Raw genomic sequence first — 21,472 nt, 5'->3', positions numbered from 1 at the left:
GAAATTAAATTATATGATTTTGTAGTTGTAGCTACTGTAATTATAATATTATACTGGGGAATATGTTGTTTTTTTATCATTTTATGTTGCTGTACTGTGCTTACTTTATCTTCTTATTACCTGTTTCTTCAACAGGTTAAGGTATTCAACAGAGCAGGTATTATTTGGATCGTGGATCATTATCAGCATTGCAGCGACACTGGCATGGTGCAGGTGTGCATGGGCGTGGTTGTGTAGGAAAAGTGGACCTGACTACCCAGGGCCTGAGTAGGGAGAGGGGCTTATGAAAATCCTGATTTTTCTGATGCTACCCACAGGACACCGTTGACTGGATATCTCTGGTTGTTGAACTTTTGTCAGTCCATCAGTGACACTTAAGTGTTTAAAAACTCCAGCAGCACTGCTGTGATCCACTCACACTAGCACAACATACACTAACATACCACCACCATGTCACGCAGTGTCACTTCAGTGATCAGAATGATTCACCAGCCAAATAATCCCTGCTCTGTGGTGGTTCCTACAATTCCTACAATAGAAATACTGGCTCATTAACAAAATTCTAGGGCACAAGTTCTTTTAATGACCAGTAATGAAATGTTTAGTTAAAAAAGTACCTGAAATCAATAAAATCCAAATCACAGTTGCCAGTATTTAGGTTTGTCTGTGCTGCAGTGTCCATCAGCCTTTTCAAAGTCTTCCCGCCTGCACCGCTAATTCCTATAGCTCCTTAGTCACTAATGCGGATAATGGTTTGGCTGAACTGTGGTGAGAACTTCAGGTCCTGAAGATGTTAATTCCTCTCGCTGGTAGAAGACGCTCGAGGAGGTGTTAACAAGAACTGTGTTTGTTTTTGGATACTTTTTCGCAAATGGGCAAACGTAATGATCACTTACGTGAAAATCTTATTTCTGAAATATCACAGAGGTCAGTTGGACAGAGGAATCTCAGGTAAGATACAAGAACAGCTCTTGATTGAAACTCTGTGCTTAAGAAGGGCTTAGGAATTGGTACCTTTCTTTGAACATTGCTGGAAATGATTATCTACATAATGCACATTTTTTAAATTACTTAGTGTCCTTTATATAAAACTAAGCTTTAAAAAAGTAAAAAAAAAAAAGATATTTCTTTAATGGAAAGTCTTCTGTAACTTTGGCATTGAGTTGATCATCAAATGGTAAATGCTTTAAATATGTTTTTTATGTTTATGAACTAATTATTGCCTAATTAGTAAAGGTAGGAACTCAAAAATAATCTGTATTATTTTTTATATCTTTCCATATATATTATATATCTTCAAATATATGGGGCTTTTTTGCTTGTATTATACCTTTTTTAGTTTCTGTGGACACTATTATATTATTATATTAGGATGCTATCAGTTATGCAACTAAAATCCAATATTCTATCATTTTAATTAAAATGATATATTAATTGTTAATATGTTGTTAATCATTTGTGTTGCTGTCACATACAATTGTAGGACATAGGAAAAAATAGTAGTAAAAACACTTTCATGTCATTGTGGTTCATTTATGTTGAAATTTGCTCAGCAAATAAATAAAATAAAATCTGCCATATTCAAATTGTATCACAAAGTGAAAGACAACTAAAATACAAGGTATGTTGTGATATGTTTGATTTATTGTTCCACTTCGTTATAAGGTCATTAGCTGATAAGCTGAGAGGTTGTTTGTCCTGTGGTGAACTGTGTTGCGAATCGTCTTGTAGTCATCTTGAATGCTGAGTTGCTGACTGTGTTTAACAGGGTAGGAATAGTTATACAACCCTTTCTTTCTAATGAGAGACACTAGATCACATCTCGGTTTACATCCAAATAATCAAACAAATCAGCAGCCATCTTTTCCCAGTTTCTGTGGGGGTTTTTTTAAAAGTGATTGGCCCAGAATTCTGTGTTTAGGCAGAGCTTTGACGGCAGCTAAAATCTCTTTATGTTGTTTCCTTCATGTGATTCTATTGTTGAGGTCAATCCTTTCTCAATGATCAGGCTTTATATAACCCTCACTTGGCACGGGCATAGAAAAAGTCTAACTACACAAGATGTAAACACCCCCTCTGATTCCAGCATTTATTCACTCATTCAGTTAATCAGTTGTAGAATTTTCATCTCATTATTGTATTTGTCTTGTTTGATGTAACTGTGTGGAAGTATAAAGATGTTAGTCTTGTATCTTCTAGTCAGACATTGTTTTTTTTCTTTGGCTTGTGATCTTGTTATTCCATGTTCCCTGGCCACCCATGCAACAGGCTTCTAAAAAAGACCACTCAAAGCCAATTACCACGATGGCGTTAATCCTCTCACCCCGACACTGTAGCCGATGCTATATAATAGCGCTGTATTCCCAAGCTGAACATGCTGTGACTCTGATACTGAAGGTGATGGGAATACCATGAGGTTTTATTAGCAATGACTTGTTTTGGACACCTGCATATTACACCTGCATAGGATTTTATGGCATCCCATACTAAATCTATAAACATTGTACCCTGCATGTAAGATCTAGCGATGCCATGCAGAAGATGTGTTGGTTGGTTTATGCGATCCCATTGGCTGTAGGAAGTCGTGGCTCTTGACTCACAGTAACAACTATTCTAGCTATTAAACCTGCTAGATGTTTGCAAAGCATCCGTGACTTCTATTTACATGCCATTTAGTGGGGATGAGAGTTATAGACCCACATTAAAGTTGCCTGGAATATTGTTAAAAAGTGACCATGATGTCTGTTATTCAGTTTAGTATTTTCTTTTTAATCAGAATTTTTGTATTATTTTATTTTTTTCCTATCCCGAACCTCAGAGACAACCAGTGTGTTTGGGTTGTGATATCATGATATAAGCTGCATTCATGGAAAGGCTGGTGGTTTGCTCACTAAGCTGTTTGGCCAGTGGACATGAGGTGAAGAGCCATTGAGAAGCAGATGAACGTGGCAGCATTAGGTGCTGCCCAGGCCATGCAGTCTGTAGAAGCTTTGTGGTGTTAGGTAACAGAATTAAGTGTTTTCTTTAAGCTTCACACTGTGTACATGTGCACTTGCTTTCATTATTACTGTCAGTGTTATCAGGAATGTACTTTTATATTGCATTCAAGTGCCACCCCAGTTTATAATTTATGTTGACGTTGGCTTCTACTTTGTAAAATACAGCTTAAACATGTATTTGTGGATTGCACTGTAAACCATTTTTGGAAATGATTCTGAGCCTATGCAGTAATATCTTGTACAAAATCATGCCTGTTGTTAATGCAGTTCTACCTGAGGGCCCAAAGATCACCAGCATCTAATATTGAATATTAGCCTTGGCCCTTGCACACAGGGATTTTTCCATCGTCTATCTTTTAAATGATCATATGTACTGTAGATGGTGGAATATCTTAAGTCTTTGTAATTTCTACAGATTTATGCTGAATTTTGCAGATTTACGCAGATTGATTAACCTTTTTTTTTGCTTCTGAGAGATGCTGCCTCTTTAAAGTGTCCTTTTTATACCAATCACGTGAAAAGATTGGAAAATGCTCATATTGCAGCTGTTTTTTTTTTTATGGAAAAGTGTCTGTCTTACCTTGTACATCTTATATGTGATATATATATATATATATATATATATATATATATATATATATATATATATATATATTATTGTGAATAAAATGTTTAGAAATGTTGTAGATTTATTTGCATTTTACACAATGCCCCAACATTTTTAGAAAATGAGGTTGTAGAACAGCCTTAGCCAAATACTGTATGTAAACAGTGGTGACGTGGTATGGCTAAATTACTGGTGATGCTTCAGTCTGTATCTACCTGATCCACCAATAGCATCCAAATCATTCATGGCCAAAAAAAATATTTTCTTTTACCTATTGCATCTACTGTATCACCTCTGCTTTTCAGATATGTGATCGTGTGGCCCTGAACATCTAGGACAACATCCAGTTTGTCAATGTTCAGTCAAAGCGTGTAGAAGAAGAGTATATTTTCAGCATGGAGCCCTATGGATCCATGGTAGACCACAACCAGTTGCAGGCGAGTGGCCTTGACCGGACACCTTCTGGATGGCATAAGCCCACACACTCCAGGAGCAGCAGTACTGCATCTTCTCGCCACTCACGACAGGTGTGTTCCTGCTATATCCTTACCTAGAACTATCCACGAGTTCCACTTGTTTTCTCATTAGAATTGAGTGATTTCATTAGAACAGAATTAAGTACTGTCTCGTGGGGTGTAGTAAACCTGTTGGACAACTTCTAAATCTCGAATTAAAAGTCAAAAGCCAAACCAGTCTTAACGAGTCGCACAAATGCGCTTTGCTCTTTGATACTGCGTACACACGTGCTGTGGGATGCTTCTATCTGTACAATAAACTGAAAGTTAATATTACAATACAATAGTTACAAATACGCCTTTCTAATGATGTAACAGCATGGAGATAATAGATGTATATTGTGTCTTTTTTATGGTGTACACAGCATGTAAAGGACTGGGAGATAATGGACGATCTGCAGGCAGAAATAGGCCCCAGTGTAGAGAACGTGCAGGATATGAGCCCTCCAGGCATTTGTGAAGGCTATCTGATGAAGAGGAGAATATGGCCTCTTAAAGGATGGCACAAGGTTAGTAAAACAATCTTTCTGTGATGTTTTTGTGTTTACTGTTTCTAGATGTGTTCAGGAATCAGGAATTAGTGTGGGCTTGATTGAGGGTGATGTTGGTTACTTAAAGTAATTATTAAACTGTGTTTTCTTTTTTTTACAGAGATATTTTGTGTTGGACAAAGGGATTCTTAAATATTCAAGAAATCAACATGATGTAAGTAGTACAGACTTTTTCTGCCTAGCTCATTTTAAAGGAACAATATATATCAAATGGCAGCAAGCACTGAATAGAACTGCAAGTTCCCATGCAAGTTCCCAGGTTGAGGACACTGAACCTACACTAACACTAACGAAAAAAAGCCAAACTATTGTTTTTGTTGTATACAACTCTGGAAAAATTAAGAGACCACTAAAGTTTCTAAATCAGTTTCTCTGATTGTGCTGTTTATAGATATATGTTTGAGTAAAATGAACAATGAACGTTTCTCCCAAATTCCAAATGAAAATATTGTCATTTAGGGCATTTATTTGCAGAAAATGGAAATTGTCAAATTAACAACAAAGATGCTGTGATTTCATACCTCAAATAATGCAGAGAAAACAAGTTCATATTCATATTGAAGTTTTAAGAATTCAGAAATCAACATTTGGTGGAATAACCCTGGTTTTTAATCACAGTTTTTATGCATCTTGGCATGTTCTCCTCCACCAGTCTTACACACTGCTTTTGGGTAACTTTTTGTAACTCATGGTGTTAAATTCATGCAGTTCAGCTTGGTTTAATGGCTGCTGATCATCCAGTTTTCTATTGATTATATTCCAGAGGTCCAATTAGGTTAAATCAAAGAAACACATAATATTTAAGTGACCTCTTATTTTTTCCAGAGCGGTATGTCTCTAATGCTAGTTGCTAATGCTAATAACAGATTTCATTAGAATATTGTAGCATGATGGCACTAGTTAGAATGAATTAAAATGCCCATTCCTACTAGTGGCTGCAGTAAATGATCTAGCAAGGCCTGCCAGAAACTGTAAAATTCTTACCTGTTCATGATCCAGCTTAGAACCAGTTTTGTAGCCTTTTCGGGTTCTAAGCTCATATAAAATAACATCATATTGCCAATTTGTACTCATGTTTTAAAAGATGATGCTAAGGCTGCAGCATGCTGTGTTTGCCTGTTCTTGTGTTCCATACCTGGCAACACAGGGTTTGTTTTATTTAATATACATGAAAATACATCCAAATACTTTAATCTTCATACACACTTTAATCTCAATCCACCTCACGACACCTTCCACACAGAACTCTAAGGGGAAGCTAAGCGGGTCGATGGACGTCAGTCTTGCAGTGATGTCAGTAAACAGAAAGGCAAGACGTATAGACCTAGATACAGGAGACAGTCTCTATCACATCAAGGTAAGCTGTGTAAGTGTTGTTTAATTAAATGTAAGCTACAGTGCTGAGCTAAATGAATATAAACATCAAGTTTCTTGTGATTCTCGTTAAGGCAAAGAGCCATGACCTCTTCTACATATGGGTGACCAAACTGAGCGCCCATCGGGTATTTAAAAAGAATGAGACGGCACATGCTCACAATGGCTTCCTGCAAGCTATGACTCATGGTGGCAACGCTGCTCAGAGAAATGGTGCCATGCAAGATGCGGTAAGCTTATTTTAAACTCCCTTATTTCTGCTGTAGACAATTTAGTCCTGCCTTCATCTGTTATTGGTTAGATCTTTAAACTGGTTGTTAACACTGACATGCCAAATGTCTTTAGACTTGTGGGTGGTAATGCCTTCTATTACATGCTGTATACACTTTGGGTCTAGAAAAGTTAAATTCCTGTCCTACTGTAAACATTCCCATCCATTTGGCACTCACATTTGCTCAAACTCTTATAATTCATGTACCAGTCAAAAGTTTGGGCACAGCTTCTCACTCAATGTTTTGAATTTAATGTTTTCCTTACATTGTAAATTAATACTAAAGTCATCCTGTAAAGTCATCCAGATGACGAAGAAACACACAAGGAATCGTAATAATAGTAAACATGTTTACTAAACAAACCAAAATACTATGTGAAGTATTTAGGTGAGCTCTTATATGGGTTGCTGTTAACTTGTGGTTTCTGAGGCTGGTAAGTCTGATGAACGGATGCAACAGATGTAACTCTTGGTCTTTCTTTCCTGGGGGCAGTACTGATGAGTTTTATCAGAATGTTTTTTATGGTCGTTGCTCTTGCATTTGAGAATACTTTTAAAGTACTTAGAATTGTTCAAATTGACTGACCTTTTGTATTTGTTCTTTGCTTAGTTGAGTAGTTGTTGCCATAATATGGATTAGAACATTACTCAAATAGAGCTGTTCACTGTATAACAACTCTACCTCTTTACAACTTTACAACTGATGCTCTTAAACACGTTACAAGGCAAGAAATTCAAGTAATTAGCTCTTGACAATTTCAGCACAGCTGTTAACTGAAAGCCATTCCAGGTGACTCTAAAATACTTATTAAAGATGACTGAGAAAAAAAACAAAAGGTGCAAAGCTGTCATCTAAGCAAGAAGTGCCTTCTTTAAAGAATTTACCAATTTACCAACAAAAATTGTCCAAACTTTTGACTGGTACTGTACTTCATTAGCAATTTACGCACTACTATCCTATGACATTTGGCATGTCAGTATATGTTACAATGGAAGTTCACTCCTCAGAAACATTATATATTGCACAGATTGCATCAGATAAAATCTAGTTCCAAATATACCACATGTTAAAACAGTGTTTGAGTTGTCCTGTAAAACATAAATACTCAAATAAAAAGTATATTGTTATTTTTAACTATGTGTGTGCAATCTGATTTATACAGTCTCAGAGTCTGTCTGGTTCCTATGTGACTGATATGGCAGCTCAGAGCACAGACCTGCCCTCTGCTAACCCTGCTGTCAATCGGAAAGTGTCTGCCTGGCTCCAGCAGGCCCAGGACCCCGACAGCTGCACTCAAGGTATTCTGTTACCTGGTCGTCTCTCAGGTTTTGAGTTCATTTTTTGGAATTGACAGTGCTTACATATGTGCCCATATTGTTTATTAATACAAATAGACTTGTAAAAGTGAGTATTGTTTATATTGAAGTGATATTTTTATAGCAAGTTCTACAAATTTGTTTATTAGAAATATGGTGGTGTTATATATCCTGATCATGCCTATTTTGTATTTAACTGGGAGAACTGATCATTATTAGTTATTATTTGGATCAGGCAGGGGTAATTGGAATTAGATCCATTCTGAAATGTAGCTCTCTAAGAACAGAGCTGGAGACCACTGATCTAAGGCCTAATACTTTCCTGTTATCTGTTATGTTTCCTCACAGAACTGAACCGCTGTCAGTTAGATTTGAGTGATCTGAACCGTCTGGTCCAGAAGCTGCACTGCTTGGAATCGGGTCAGGCTTTCAGCAATGGAGAGCTTCAGAGGATCATCAGCATGCAGGTGAGAAGAGATATCAGCTCTTCACATAGATCCACAGTCTTATTGTTTGGGTTAATATGAACCTGTGGATAAGAGAACTCTCAAACTTTATTGGAATAAAAACATAAACACACATTGTAAAAGGCAAACGAAGAGAGTTAACCAATCTTTGGGAAACATATACAGTATGACTGTGATGACAAATGTTTATACAATTCTTATACAACAATTTGTGAACTATTTATCTATCCCTTTATTCTGTATTATACTTATTTATTTTCATTTTATTTTATTATTATTTTAGTATTTATATTTTTCTTTTTTACTTTAATGTATTTTTATTTGCTTTATTTCTTTATAAGCATCAGGATAATGTGCTCTTGTGCCTGATTAGGAAAAAAAATATATATATACTTTGAAAAACAATTGTTTGGGTTAATCTTGTAGTTGGTGTTTTTTTTTTAGTAACAGTGATTATATAGCAACACTATGCTTAACCCACAGAATCTTTCACTTGAGAAACCCAAGAAGAAATGTGGCAAGATGTGGGGCCACTCTCGCACACTGTCTCGGGTTGAGGCTCTTGGAATGGTGAGGCTACTCTGGGATCGCTTTGGAACTGTTAATAACTCAACTTTAACATTTGTCAAAAGAGCTTTCCTTCATTAGGCTCATTGTATGTTTTGAGTTGTGATTTGCATAAGCTTTCTTTGTGTAACTTAGTTTTAAATATATTTTTGTGTGCTACTTTCATTGTGTGTTAGTTGCTGTAGAAACATATGTATTTATGTTTTGTCAGTTTGTCAGTGCAGAGAAGTAGAACTCTCAGTAATTTAGTGAATTCCTTTTTTACATTAAGCCACTGCGTAGGATTACTAAATCGGTGAGTCAACACTTGTGTGAGATTTTGATTGAAAACATAAACTAGTCGATTTTCTTTTGCTTTTTTCAAACATAACATGGTAAAGGTAATTTACACTAAAACAACAGAATTTGTTTTTGCATCATTTTCTTAATTAGCAGGCAAATGCTTATAGATTATAGTGTAGCCTCTGATTGTTGCCTGGCTTTCACAGTATACTTTGCTTGGAATTACTATACAAAATATTCCTGAAATAACTGAAATAATAAAAACAAATATTCCAAAACGTATATTTTCAATATGCAGTTCTTTTTTTTGTATTCCCTTAAGTTTTCATCCAGCCACTTGAGCGTTTCATCCCACCTGGGCACCTCTGTTCCCTCCATCCCTGATTATGTCTACTCCCAGCTTGCTCCCCCAGTCAACAACTCTCCTGAAACAAGAAAGCTGCACCAGGACATCTGTACAGTTTCTCAAAGAGGTGAGAATCAAGAGCACACCAATCAATATGGAAGAGAACTTGTAGACCAGTGTCTTCTAACCCTCATCATGGAGGCCCTTTGCCCTACACTTTTTGATGCTTTCTCTGCTCCAACTAATTCTGTCAGGATAACCATTTTTTTCAAACAGTATATTGTATGAGCAAATAATTGTGATGAACAATATCATTGTCATTTTAGGGCCATTTTATGCTACTGATACAATGATAATTCAGGACCATGTATAGCTCTGGAAAAAAGAACCTCTGAAATATAATTAAGAGGAAGCTGGATGATCACAAGCAATCAAGCCAAGCTGAATTGCTTGAATTTTTGCACCAGGAGTGACATAAATTTATCCAAAAGCAGTGTGTAAGACTGGTGGAGAAGAACATGTTAAGATGTATTAAAACTGTGATAAAAAAACAGGATTATTTCACCAAACATTAACATGAATATGAACTTTTTTTCTTTGCATTATTTGAGGTCTAAAAGCTCTTCTTCTTTTTTTTTTTCAATTAATTCAGCCGTTTCTCATTTTCTGCAAATAAATGCTCTAAATGACAATACTTTTAAGTGGAATTTGGGAGAAATTTTGTCCATAGTTTATAGAATAAAACAACAATGTTATTTTTACACAAATTATATTTAGCTATAAATAGCAAAATCAGATAAACTGATTTAGAAGTGGTCTTAATTTTTTTTCCGGAGCTATATATTTAATACATTTACATTTTACTTTTAAAGTGCATGTCCAAAAAAGCATGGAGATCAGATAACTTGGCTTAGTTTCTGTAAAGCTATCATAGTCTGATACAGTAGATCACTTGTAGCTTATTAGAAGAGTGTGAGTTAAAGTTACTAAACTTAAGGATGGAATAAATTGGTTTGTTATTCTTCCCCACACAGTGCATGCCTCCCTGAGAGCAGTGCATGATGCTCTGTCTCAGGATCGCCATCGGCTGCAGGAGGCGTGGGCCAGTGGAGAACTCCGTCAGAACACTCCAGCTCAGATCAGCAGCCTGTGTTGCACACTGACTGAGGTGAGATTGCCAGAGATTTTTCAATAAAACAGAGTTTTCTAGAGGAACAGCTGAAGAATGGTGTGGAACAGTAACCACAAATAAGGTCAGACTGCTGCAGAATTTTCCACACTGTCATGTTTTTCAAAGAACAGTTCAGGGCATCTCCCTACAGTACTTTGATGGCTACTGGTATTTTAAGCAGGCCCTGGACCCACCAGTATAGTCTTTAGGCAGTTGCATGTCCCAAGATGCAGTTTAGTATTTTATCAAAAATAATAGCAAAGAGCAACCCCCTTTAACCTCACTGGTACAGACAGTACTTCCAGTTAATGGTAGACAGATGTCTGACGATTGTACCCTTGCCCTGGCAGCCCAGATGCAAATTAGTGTAGCAAACCACAATCACTTAAAAGTGAAGTGGGCTAAATGCTAGCTAACAGCACTTACCTTATTTTAGGCTTACTTTGCCCTACTAACAGAGCTATTCACTACATTCACTAAATGAATGTGTTACAAAGTTTAGTTTCTATATAGAACAAAAGTCACCAGGGTGATTATCTATCTTAACTTAAGATTTCAGGGGGCTAATATAATAAATAATAATGTAATATAATACATAGAAAAAATAAGTAGAAAAATAGTAATACTTCTTTTGGCTGAGGTTCAAAAGTCTTAGACCACAGACTTGATTTTAAGTTAACACGTAAAAGCAAATCTAAAATAAGTAAAATTAATAAAATGTAAGCAACTATGTGACACTGATGATGTACAGGCATTTGTTGAACAACATATAACTTAGTTTAATGTCTTCCTTTAAACCTCATGTTTATTTTGACTCTCAAATAGATCTAATCTACTCATTAAAGAGGCTTAGCTGTGTTGTTTAAAAGTTTACCAGGGAGGCAAAAAAGCCAGAAATCACTGGTAGTTACACAGGGTTTAAGAACTTAAAGAAAAAGGGGAAACACACACTAGTACTGTGAATTTCTTTTTTTATATATATGTTCACAAATATAATTTATTATTTAAAATGTTTTAATAATAACTTGCATTAAATGAGAGAATAATTCCAAATAGAATCATTTATATTATGTCTGTAATTGCCATGGTTACAGCCAGAAATGAGAATTGGCAGATGTAAACGCAAATTTTTATTTTTTATTTTTATGAAATAAACTCAAAACAAATCACAAATTGACAAGACTAGAGCAAACAGACAAACAACCATTATCCTGAAAACACACACAAGACCAGACAAATGTAGACTGAAACAAAGGGCTATATATACACAGATACAGAACACGTGGGGTGGATAACTGGGGGGCTGGGTTACAAATAAGACACAGGAGGGAACACTGATGTCTACAAGGGGCTAAGGCACAGAGAAGACAAACAAAACAGAACCACCAGAAAAGACACAGAAAAGGACATAATGCCAATCTCAGACTACACAAAATTTTTGCCCCTCACGATGTTCACTATGTCAGATTAAGCAGTTATCTTCGTTTTGTGTCGTTCTCGGGGGACTGGCAACAATACACGTTAGTCAAATTACTGCTCTTTGACTGTGTCATACTACATGGACCTTTGTCGCTCGCAACACTGAAATTCGGATCCGACGCAGGAAATTTGTTGCGCCGAAAAAATCGGGTCAAAATTGGGCTAAAATGGTGTAGATAGATCCGGGCATAATTGTGACAGTATGTGTGTAGGAGCAAATTAAATTAAATAAATGGAAATAGTAGCATGTTTTGTATATTTGTGTAATTTTTTATAATACATATACAGTATCTGCACTGTTTAAAACATGTGATCCTATTACAATGGAAGGCAAAGCAGAATTTAGAATAATTTAGAATCATAGGTCAGTTCATTTTCTAATAGTGGTGATATTCTACACTATGTGTGTGTGTATGTTCAGTTAGAGGTGCAGCCCTATCAAACACAAATCCAAGGTCAGGGTCCTCTGAGTCCTGAATCCTTCCACACTGTCAAACAGAGAAAGGTGTGTGTATTTTCAAGCTTATTACAAGCTTATGCTTGTTTGTGGTTGAGTAGTGGAATACACTACTACTACTACTACTACTACTACTACTACTACTACTTTTTTACAGGCCTTTTGTGAAGCATATGAGTGGCATACTCTCTCTGTTATCATGTGTATCTGTTATTATCAGTGGATAAGGTTCTGTGCGTGAGTTCATGGGGATGAGGCACCATAACTCTAATGCCCTGAAGCACCACGGGATCCTAATCCAGCTCTGTCTTTATCCCTCTTCCTCAGTCGGAGTCTGGACGGCGTGCCCCTGGCCGTGCACCCTCAGTAGCAGACTCGGCGGCAGAGTATTTTGATGCATGTGATGACATTGGAGGAAGCTCCTCTGAAGCATCGGATGAGTCAGGTCTGAGTGATGCCTCCAGTAACTCAGAGCCTGATGAGGGTCATGGTTAGTAATCGTCCTCTAGTGATTCTTGTATTTGATTAGTCATGATGAAGCTTTCCTTTATGTGTATCAGGCAGGCATGATGATGTCTGTGAATTATAGTGCTGTAACTGATCTCATATTTCTTGTTCTGATGTAATCTGCAGCAACAGCAACACGGAAGTATCGCGCCAGTCTTTCCAAGGCGCATTCCAAGTCCAGGCGAGTCCCGCAGAACACCGGCCGCCGGACCACCTTGCCCGCAGTCTGCCCTGATAATAGCCATGTGGGCCTCATGGCTATCCTTTATAACAATATTGGCAAGGACTTGTCCCGTGTGTCCATGCCAGCAGCACTGAATGAGCCTATCAACCTGCTCCAGAGGCTATGTGAGGAGCTGGAGTACTCAGAGCTACTGGACATAGCCAACCGTACTGATGACCCCTACCAGAGGATGGTAATGATTCATTAAACTCGACAATATGACTAGTATTTAAAATAAAATTTATGTGTTTTTCATTCATCATCAAAAAAGGAAGTGTCAAATTTCAGTGCTTTCTGAAGAAAGATAAAGGTTACCAGGAACAATAAATGAATGAAAAAAATAAGTAGGCCCCAATTTTAATGATCTATAGGTGAGCCGCCAACCGTGTACTACACAGCTTGATGACAGTTTGTCTTGGCTATTGTAATGACAGGAAACGTATGCTTTGCATGCCCCAAAACGTGCAAAAGGCATGTATAAAAAGGCATGTACCTGTGGGGTCTCTGTGATTTCCATTGCCAAGATAGCAATACACTAGAAATTTACCTGAACACACCTCTTTTTGAGACCACCACACCCATTGGCGTAGATATATTCACATGCATCTTTGCTATTTTGCACAATTTGTATGTGTAGCTCAAAAAATTTTACCCATACAGTTCTGGAAAAACATTTAGAGACCACTTCAGTTTCTGAATCAGTTTCTGTGATTTTGCTATTTATAGGTTTATGTTTGAATAAAATTAACATTGTTGTTTTATTCTATAAACTACATTTGGCAAATGGCTGAAATAACAAAAAAAAGATGCAGAGCTTTCAGTCCTCAAATAATACAAAAAAAAATAGTTCATATTCATTAAGTTTTAAGAGTTCAGAAATCAATATTTGGTGGAATAACCCTGTTTTTTAAAAACAGCCTTCATGCATCTTGGCATGTGCTCTTCCACTAGTCTTACACACTGCTTTTGGATAACTTTATGCCACACCTGATGCAAAAAAATTAAGCAGTTCGCCTTGATTTGATGGCTTGTGATCATCCATCTTACTCTTGATTATATTCCAGAGGTTTCAGTTTGGTAAAATTAAAGAAACTCATCCTTTTAAGTGGTCTCTTATTTTTTTCCAGAGCTGAGTCTAAATAAGTCTAAATCTGACACCTTCCTCTGGGTGTAGCTGTTTTTAAAGATGTGTACTGAATAATCATATTTTTTTTCTCTCTTGTTAGGTGTACATTGCTGCCTTTGCAATCTCTGGATATGCTACAGCTCAGTACCGTAACCGGTATAAACCCTTTAATCCAGTTTTGGGAGAGACGTATGAATGTGTAAGGGAGGACAGGGGCTTTCGCTTCATCAGCGAACAGGTAGGAGAAAGTTGTAGATGATCTCAGATCAGATGAACAGTCTAGGATTCTGTGCTGTTTTATCAATTTTTACATCTCTGTTCTTAGGTTTGCCATCATCCACCCATCTCTGCTTGTCATGCAACATCTGATAACTTCTCCTTCTGGCAGGGTAGGTTATATTACAGACTCTAGTGCTGGTACTAGAGTGTGAACCAGCCATGAGGTACCAAGGATGCTGAACTCAACTGAGCTATGCAATACATGTTTAAGTGCTATTGGATGTCTACACTAAAATATTTGTATTCTAAACCCTGTATAAATGCTAGATTGGCCATAAACCGAATTAATTAAATGCTAGTGTATTGCCATTATTATTGGCTGATATTTGCATAGGAAATATTATAAATCCTTATCACTCATAATCCCTATATGGTGCATCTATAGAAATGTGCAGATTTAACCTTGGTTTTAACATTTTCTATATACAGACCAGAGGTGGAAGAACAAATTCTGGGGAAAGTCTTTGGAGATAATGCCAGCTGGAATGGTGAATGTGACTCTATCCAAGTGAGGATCTCCCTTAAAGATATTTTTAACATTTAGATTCCTTGAAAGGAGGAAGGAAAAGACTAATATTTGGTATACCTTTAGGTATGGAGACCACTATGAATGGAATAAAGTGGTGACATGCATCCATAACGTTCTCAGTCAGCAGAGATATCTAGAGCACTATGGGGAGGTCGTCATTCGCAACCTCAACAGCTCAGTGTGCACCTGTAAGATTACCTTTGTCAAGGTAAGTCCACACATGAAGTTACATCTATGGAACTATGGTTGGAATTGTGTCCTTTTAGTGCTTTTTGTGGAGATGATTCTAAAAAATTGGAGAGATAGAGCTGATCTTTTGCATATTGTGAAATAATAACTGATGTTTGGGGAAAAAGCCAGTACTTTCAACTCCTAACTACACTGTTAATAGTATAAGTTTGTCTTGAGGAACATTTAGGGGTTCTTAAATTTAAAACTGTGTTGGAACCTCTTTATGGTGTTTTGAACATTCAGAAAACATTTTTCTTCTAAACAAAAACCTAGTTAAATCCTGTGGATGTGATCATAGTTTCAGGAATTAAAACGGGATGTATTTATTAATATAATATAAGTAATTAAAAAAAAACTTCTATCCTACTTTCTCTTTTCAGTCTCGCTACTGGGGCTCAGATACGAATAAAAATGAGGTTCAAGGTCAAGTACTTGACCAGAGTGGGAATGTTGTGCACCGATTTGGAGGATTCTGGCACGAAGGGATCTTCTGTGATACGCTGCCCAACCCCCAATGTATCTGGAAGCCAAGTAAGTACATAGACGATGTTATACTGTATATTATTTGCTTAATTAAGTAATTAAAATGTTGTTTATGGGATTTCACCTTCCTGAGAGTTACAGTATTTGCAGTCTGATCAGCTGTCTTAACACAGCTGGGATAACCTTTAGAGAGCTTGGGAAGTTGTAGTCTGAGCTGGTGGTAAGTAAACCATCTTGAAACCAAAGCCACATCAATAGCCCATCTTTTCACTTCTTGATAAAGTACCCCTATATCAGCTGTGGTGTAAAGATATGAAATACAGAATGCCTTAGGCAGATGTGTACATGATAAGAGGTGTGGTCTGATTTAGATATTGGGTCTTATGCCATAAGAGTGCATAAAATTGCTCCCTTACTACTCCATGAAAAGACCCTTAGAGGCTACTTTGGGAAGCGTACCTCTTGGTGAGAGATTGCTGACTGCTAAACATGGAGCCATATCATATTTAACAACAAATCCATTTTTTGTTGGTGATCTGATGATGATTAGGTTTAGTATGGAAACCTTGGGTTGATTTCTTCTGGGTTTTCTTCTTTTCTGTGGAGCGACACACTAACTACTATGCACTACTTATTTGATGATCTAGGGAGATGGTCATCCTCAGTAGAGATACGAGGGCCAATTTATACTTCTGCGTTAAACCTACGCCAAAGCCTACGCTTTGCCGTGTACCCTATGCCCCAGCCTACAACGTAGCTCAATTTGCACACTTCTCTGGAAATGTACTGTAACTACACGTCACACAACGCCGACAGCCGCAGCTGTGATTGGTCTGCCAGGCCTTGCATTCCCACCCACACATTCCCACTTTCGTGCTTTAAACTGCTGAGTGCCGCAGAGCCTCTTATACGCACACGCAAAAGTATAAACAAGCTCCTCTGCATAGCGGACTCTCGCTGGATACTGTAACGTCACTTTAAGTGCCTTATATGAGGCACTATGAGGGACTTGAGATGTAAACCGATGGTTAGCTCCAGGTTGTAGCCTGTTTGTTCTACCTACTGTGTTTTCCTGGATTGTGATGGGTGAACTGTGGGTGCTCCAAAGCCCAATATATGGTCTCCATTACCCTGCACCGGCTGTCTCCTGTGTGTTTCCCTATGGAGGACAGGGCAAGTAGCTATCCACCCATTGGCATCTCACCCCCCAGGGGGCATTAGCCTGCTGGCACCGCCATTACAATACGCATAGACTATGGTGTAGGCCTTAACAACTCGTGCAGCCACATGCATTGCCACCCATGGCAGGGCTTCCAACTTGCACTGTTTCAGCAGGATAGTGCACGTCCACACACAGCATGTGTTTACCTGCCCAGTTGCCAGATTTACCATTTATCAGGCCAGAGGTGGCTGAGGCTAGAGCTTCTTTTTGCTTGTACATCTTATCCTTTTGCTCTTATTATCACTTAATCTTATTACATTTACACACAGTTTCATTCAAGTTTCATTCAATTACGAGTCTAATTGAGTGTTAGACTTACTCTTTAATTTGAGAATAATGTTCTGTTTTTTTGCATTACTACTGTGTCTGTGCTCTCTTTCAGACCCTCAGCCTAAGGACTACATCCTGTACTATGGCTTTTCCAGCTTTGCAATTGAACTGAACGAGCTGACTCCTGATCTCAAACCTCTGCTGCCTCCCACAGACTCACGCTTGCGTCCAGACCAGAGGTGAGACTGAGACTAACTCAGTCTGTGATCATTCTAAAGGCCTTAATAGGATGTTGCAATTTTTTATTATACCTTTACACATTTAGTTGTGGAAGGCTATGCTGTTTATGCTGCTCTCATGTAAAGACTGTGTCTTATCTCTGTGGTTAGGATGTTGGAGAACGGCCAGGTGGAGGAGTCAGACAAGAAGAAAGACGAAGTGGAGGAAATACAAAGAGAGCGGAGGAAAATTTTGGCCAAGAGAGGAGAAGAGCATATTCCTCGCTTCTTCAGGTGAGACAGCTTCTCATATAGCTTAGTTTTTCTGCATAGAAAATAAAAATGGAGTGACACAGAGTGTTCTATCTTTACTGTCTTATACAGGAAATCTATTGATGCAGCTGGCAGAGACGTATGGGTGACGAATGGAACTTACTGGAAAATCAGGGACAATCCTGGATTCGCCAACATTAAAAACTTGGAATTGTGGTGAAGCAGAAAGAGGCACATTTTTTTTTTGTGATTTATATCTAATTTTATCACATTTTCTCTCTAATCTGGAAGGCCAAGTACCCACCCACTCATAAGGATCCCCTCTATCATTAGAAATGCCCATTAGAAGGGTGAAGACTAGCCCATGTCTCCTCCAACTCATGTGAAGTTTTATTTTTTTAAACAAGCCAGCTCTCCGGTTCTTATACATGAGCTAAAATACGCCTGTGCTGACCAGCATCTTATTAGGAGTGATTGAGGGAGTGGACACCAATTACCCACCCCAAAGAGAACAAGGACGATTCTGCTCTCTCTCTGACTCTGGCTGCTGATGCCAAGCAACATGACCTGGGATTCAAAGTGGAAATTCTTGGATTATAGTGACTGCAGCCCAGAATGTTCTTTATTATTGATAAAGCTGACGTGAATGTAAAGACAAAGCAACCTGTGGAGCACAGATGAACTGCCCGTAAGCCACCGAGCAAGAATAGTGCTGATATTTAGGAACCACGCTTTGCCCATTCTTCCTTTCTGTTCTAGCTGATCCTCTGGTGTTGTGAAATGTTATGTGTTTCTTCAAACACATGTGTCCCTGTACCACACATGGACTTTGTGAATCCATGGAACTGTGGTTGGAATAGTGTCCTGTTTGTGTTTTCCATCGAGACAGTCCTGAAGAAATTGGAGAGCTGATGTTTTGCACATTATGAAATAACTGATCTTTGGGGGAAAAGCCCATACCTTCAACTCCCTCCCTCCTAACTAAACTGTAAATAATATAAGTTTCTTGAGGAACTTTTAGGGGTTCTTAAATGGAAAACTGTGAACGTTTCTCTTTATGGTGTTTTGAAGAACATCCAGGAAACTTTTTTCTTCTAAAACCTTAAAGGGATTTCTTCTTTAAGGTTCAAATGAAAGAACTCCTAAACGTTTCTTAAAGAACTGGTACTTAAAAAAATATGATCTTATGCAGAGCTTGATAGAAAGGAAGGAGCTTCCTGACACTCCATGAAATCGTCCTCCTTCAGTCTTCTCTCTGTTCTTTAGGAGGAGATTGACCTAGTGGCAAAAAACTGTCCCAGACCATGATCTCAGTTCTCTGCCCTCTTATAGTCATATATTTTACTCTTATTTCTCTTTCTCCATATTTTTTTCCATAATCACACGTGGAAGGTGTGATTTGAACTCGCACAATGTATATTATATCTAGCTTCAGCCTTAAGTCTTATTCCTGATACAGATCAGTAGCCATTTATGTAGCAAAAAAAATTGGGTGGACTGAAACTTTTCTACATTTTAAAACCTAATGAGATAAAGGATCTCCTCAAAAAAGGGATTTAAAAAGGGAATTCAACAGATTTGACAAAATATATGCATGATTAAATATAAACAAAATAATTTTAGAGTGGTGTAGTGTGAAAATTGTTCACAGTGGTGGTGATGGGGACTAGGCATTTCTTCTAAAAGCTTCTTGACAGAAAGGTTTAACATGAAATGGTTTGAAATATGCCTAAGACTTTCTTTAACAAGACATAATATATAATTTATATATATTATAGGGTATTAAACAATTCCGATATATAAGTATACTGAAAGAAATGTCCAATTTGCAGCAATTGTTGTCAAATAAAGTAAATTTTCCTCATGAGACATGACTAAAAGTACATAAAAAAAATATTTTGTTGTTAAGTTACAATAAGCTACCGGCAATTTTTATTTGTCAGTAACTTATTGTCATACATTATACATTATACATTAACAGAGTGGCATTGTCAATTAATTTTGTAATAAATATATAAAATATACAGCACACTAAACATTTTATTTTGTGGTAAAATAAATGTAAATAAAAGCGTGATCCAGTATATCTAAAATAATTTTGACAATATGTTTATAGCTAAAGTGTACAGTAAATATTTAATTTCAGTAATATCTTTCTTAAATAAATGTTAAATGACTGTGCTGCTGTCTACAGTGAAACTATTGTAAATGTATTGACTGACTAAAACTGCATACACAAATTGCAATAAATGTATACAAATAAAATACAGTACATACAATTACATGACTAATACATATACAGTTTATTATATACAGACATCACAGCTTCTGGCTCCTATCATCATCACTGTAAAGTTAGAATTCAAATGAGATTCTGGGAGTGCAAAGCACTGTTAAACACTAAACCTCTTTTAATGGCATTGTCTAGGAATGATGAATAAATTCCCATCCTTCCATCCTACAGTGCTACTGACCAGTCATGCCCACACCAGCCCGTCTGTGATAAGAAACCCTTTTTGTTCTGTTCTGAAAACACGTGGGGACGGGTCAGTTGAGGACTGAGTGTTCAAGGTGAAATGCATGCATTCTTATATATATATTTCAATATTTTTATTTGGATATACTGTATGAAGCCCAAAGGAATTACTTACTAAAGATAATTGAGATGTGGTAATAACCTTTAGTATTGTCGCAATGTTGCATTTTTACACAATGAATTCATGCTAGACTCTCTGGCATGTGTAAGGACATTAGTTCTTTTTCAAAGTCACAGCTCACCCAGAGAGGCTTCCTCTAATAGGATTAGTTCTAATTCGGTCCTTCACACAGGAAGCACACAGACGGCACAGGGAGGAACAGCATTATACTGAATGCTGAACATGTGAACTGTTCTTCTTAGGATTAGCACACTTTTTATATGTGTTATTAAATAATACTTTAAATATATTAACTTAAATGTTCATGAAGTATGGTATTATATTCAAATGGAAAGTAAATATGAATAAACTGTCATAACTGTTCGACTGTATGTAAAGTTTTTCAAGGTTTAAAAATCTGAATAGTTGGATTAGAACTAACACATACCTATTCATTAAAACGGAAACACACAGAACATATAAAATACAATGACAGTAAAGCAATATTGCATATTTAAGCATTTATTACATTTAGAACAAATTAAATACAGTCTGTACATTTATTTGCATTAATATTGGAGGGGTCTTCTATGTTTGAGCCTCAGTGGGCTTGGCCTTGACCAGATAATGAAGGATATAAATCCTCTAAAATAATGTTCTATTCTCTCAGTTTAACTGAGCTGAAGTCCAAGTTCAGCTCCAAAGTTCAAATGGTTCCAAAGGAAGAACATACAGTATAAATATCAACTAGAAACAACCTGATACCTGATACCTCTGAGAATCGATCCATTCTCCTTTAAAAGGAATTGTGGGGAAGGCTTGAGGGAAGATGTCCTCACACATGATTCCTAAATAAGGAATTAAATGTCCACTAGGGGTCACCTAAACATAGATTGTCACATCCTAACAATATAATACAGCACCTCTATGTGTGCAGTGTGTACCAAATATTGTAACAAAGATTCAAAAGCAAGAATAATAATAATAATAAAAAAAGTTCAATAAATTGATAAATCTCTTAAATTAATATTGACTTGTTTTAATTGCACTTGAAATTAGAAATGGTTCACCA

General features: G+C 37.1%; 1 protein-coding gene across 2 annotated transcripts; it reads left to right on the top strand.

The window, feature by feature from the left end:
- Window positions 1-124: 124 nt before the first annotated feature.
- osbpl7 (oxysterol binding protein-like 7) lies at window positions 125-21,368 on the top strand. Of its 2 annotated transcripts, XM_007259167.4 has the most exons (22): window positions 125-951; window positions 3,912-4,133; window positions 4,487-4,630; window positions 4,773-4,826; window positions 5,916-6,029; window positions 6,121-6,276; window positions 7,481-7,616; window positions 7,983-8,101; window positions 8,585-8,671; window positions 8,940-8,963; window positions 9,273-9,423; window positions 10,331-10,464; window positions 12,731-12,893; window positions 13,037-13,326; window positions 14,360-14,497; window positions 14,585-14,648; window positions 14,968-15,046; window positions 15,131-15,275; window positions 15,679-15,829; window positions 17,386-17,512; window positions 17,663-17,785; window positions 17,876-21,368. In XM_007259167.4, exons 2-22 carry the CDS (start codon window positions 4,002-4,004, stop codon window positions 17,982-17,984), a joined length of 2,640 nt encoding a protein of 879 aa, XP_007259229.3. In that variant the 5' UTR covers window positions 125-951; window positions 3,912-4,001; the 3' UTR covers window positions 17,985-21,368. The 2 variants fall into 2 exon arrangements, with proteins under 2 accessions (XP_007259229.3, XP_049320853.1); XM_049464896.1 differs by lacking the exon at window positions 8,940-8,963.
- The last annotated feature ends 104 nt before the right edge of the window (window positions 21,369-21,472 follow it).

This window comes from Astyanax mexicanus, chromosome 15 (assembly GCF_023375975.1).
Source record: "Astyanax mexicanus isolate ESR-SI-001 chromosome 15, AstMex3_surface, whole genome shotgun sequence".
In the NCBI taxonomy this organism is placed as follows: Eukaryota; Metazoa; Chordata; class Actinopteri; order Characiformes; family Acestrorhamphidae; genus Astyanax; species Astyanax mexicanus.
This window is presented reverse-complemented; position numbering and strand designations above follow the sequence as displayed.

Coding starts and splice junctions, on each gene's coding strand:
- osbpl7 (XM_007259167.4), top strand. CDS start 4,002: ATGGAGCCCTATGGATCCATGGTAGACCACAACCAGTTGCAGGCGAGT. Junction 6,277..7,480: donor ATGGTGCCATGCAAGATGCG/GTAAGCTTATTT, acceptor TGATTTATACAG/TCTCAGAGTCTGTCTGGTTC. Junction 8,102..8,584: donor AGAGGATCATCAGCATGCAG/GTGAGAAGAGAT, acceptor CTTAACCCACAG/AATCTTTCACTTGAGAAACC.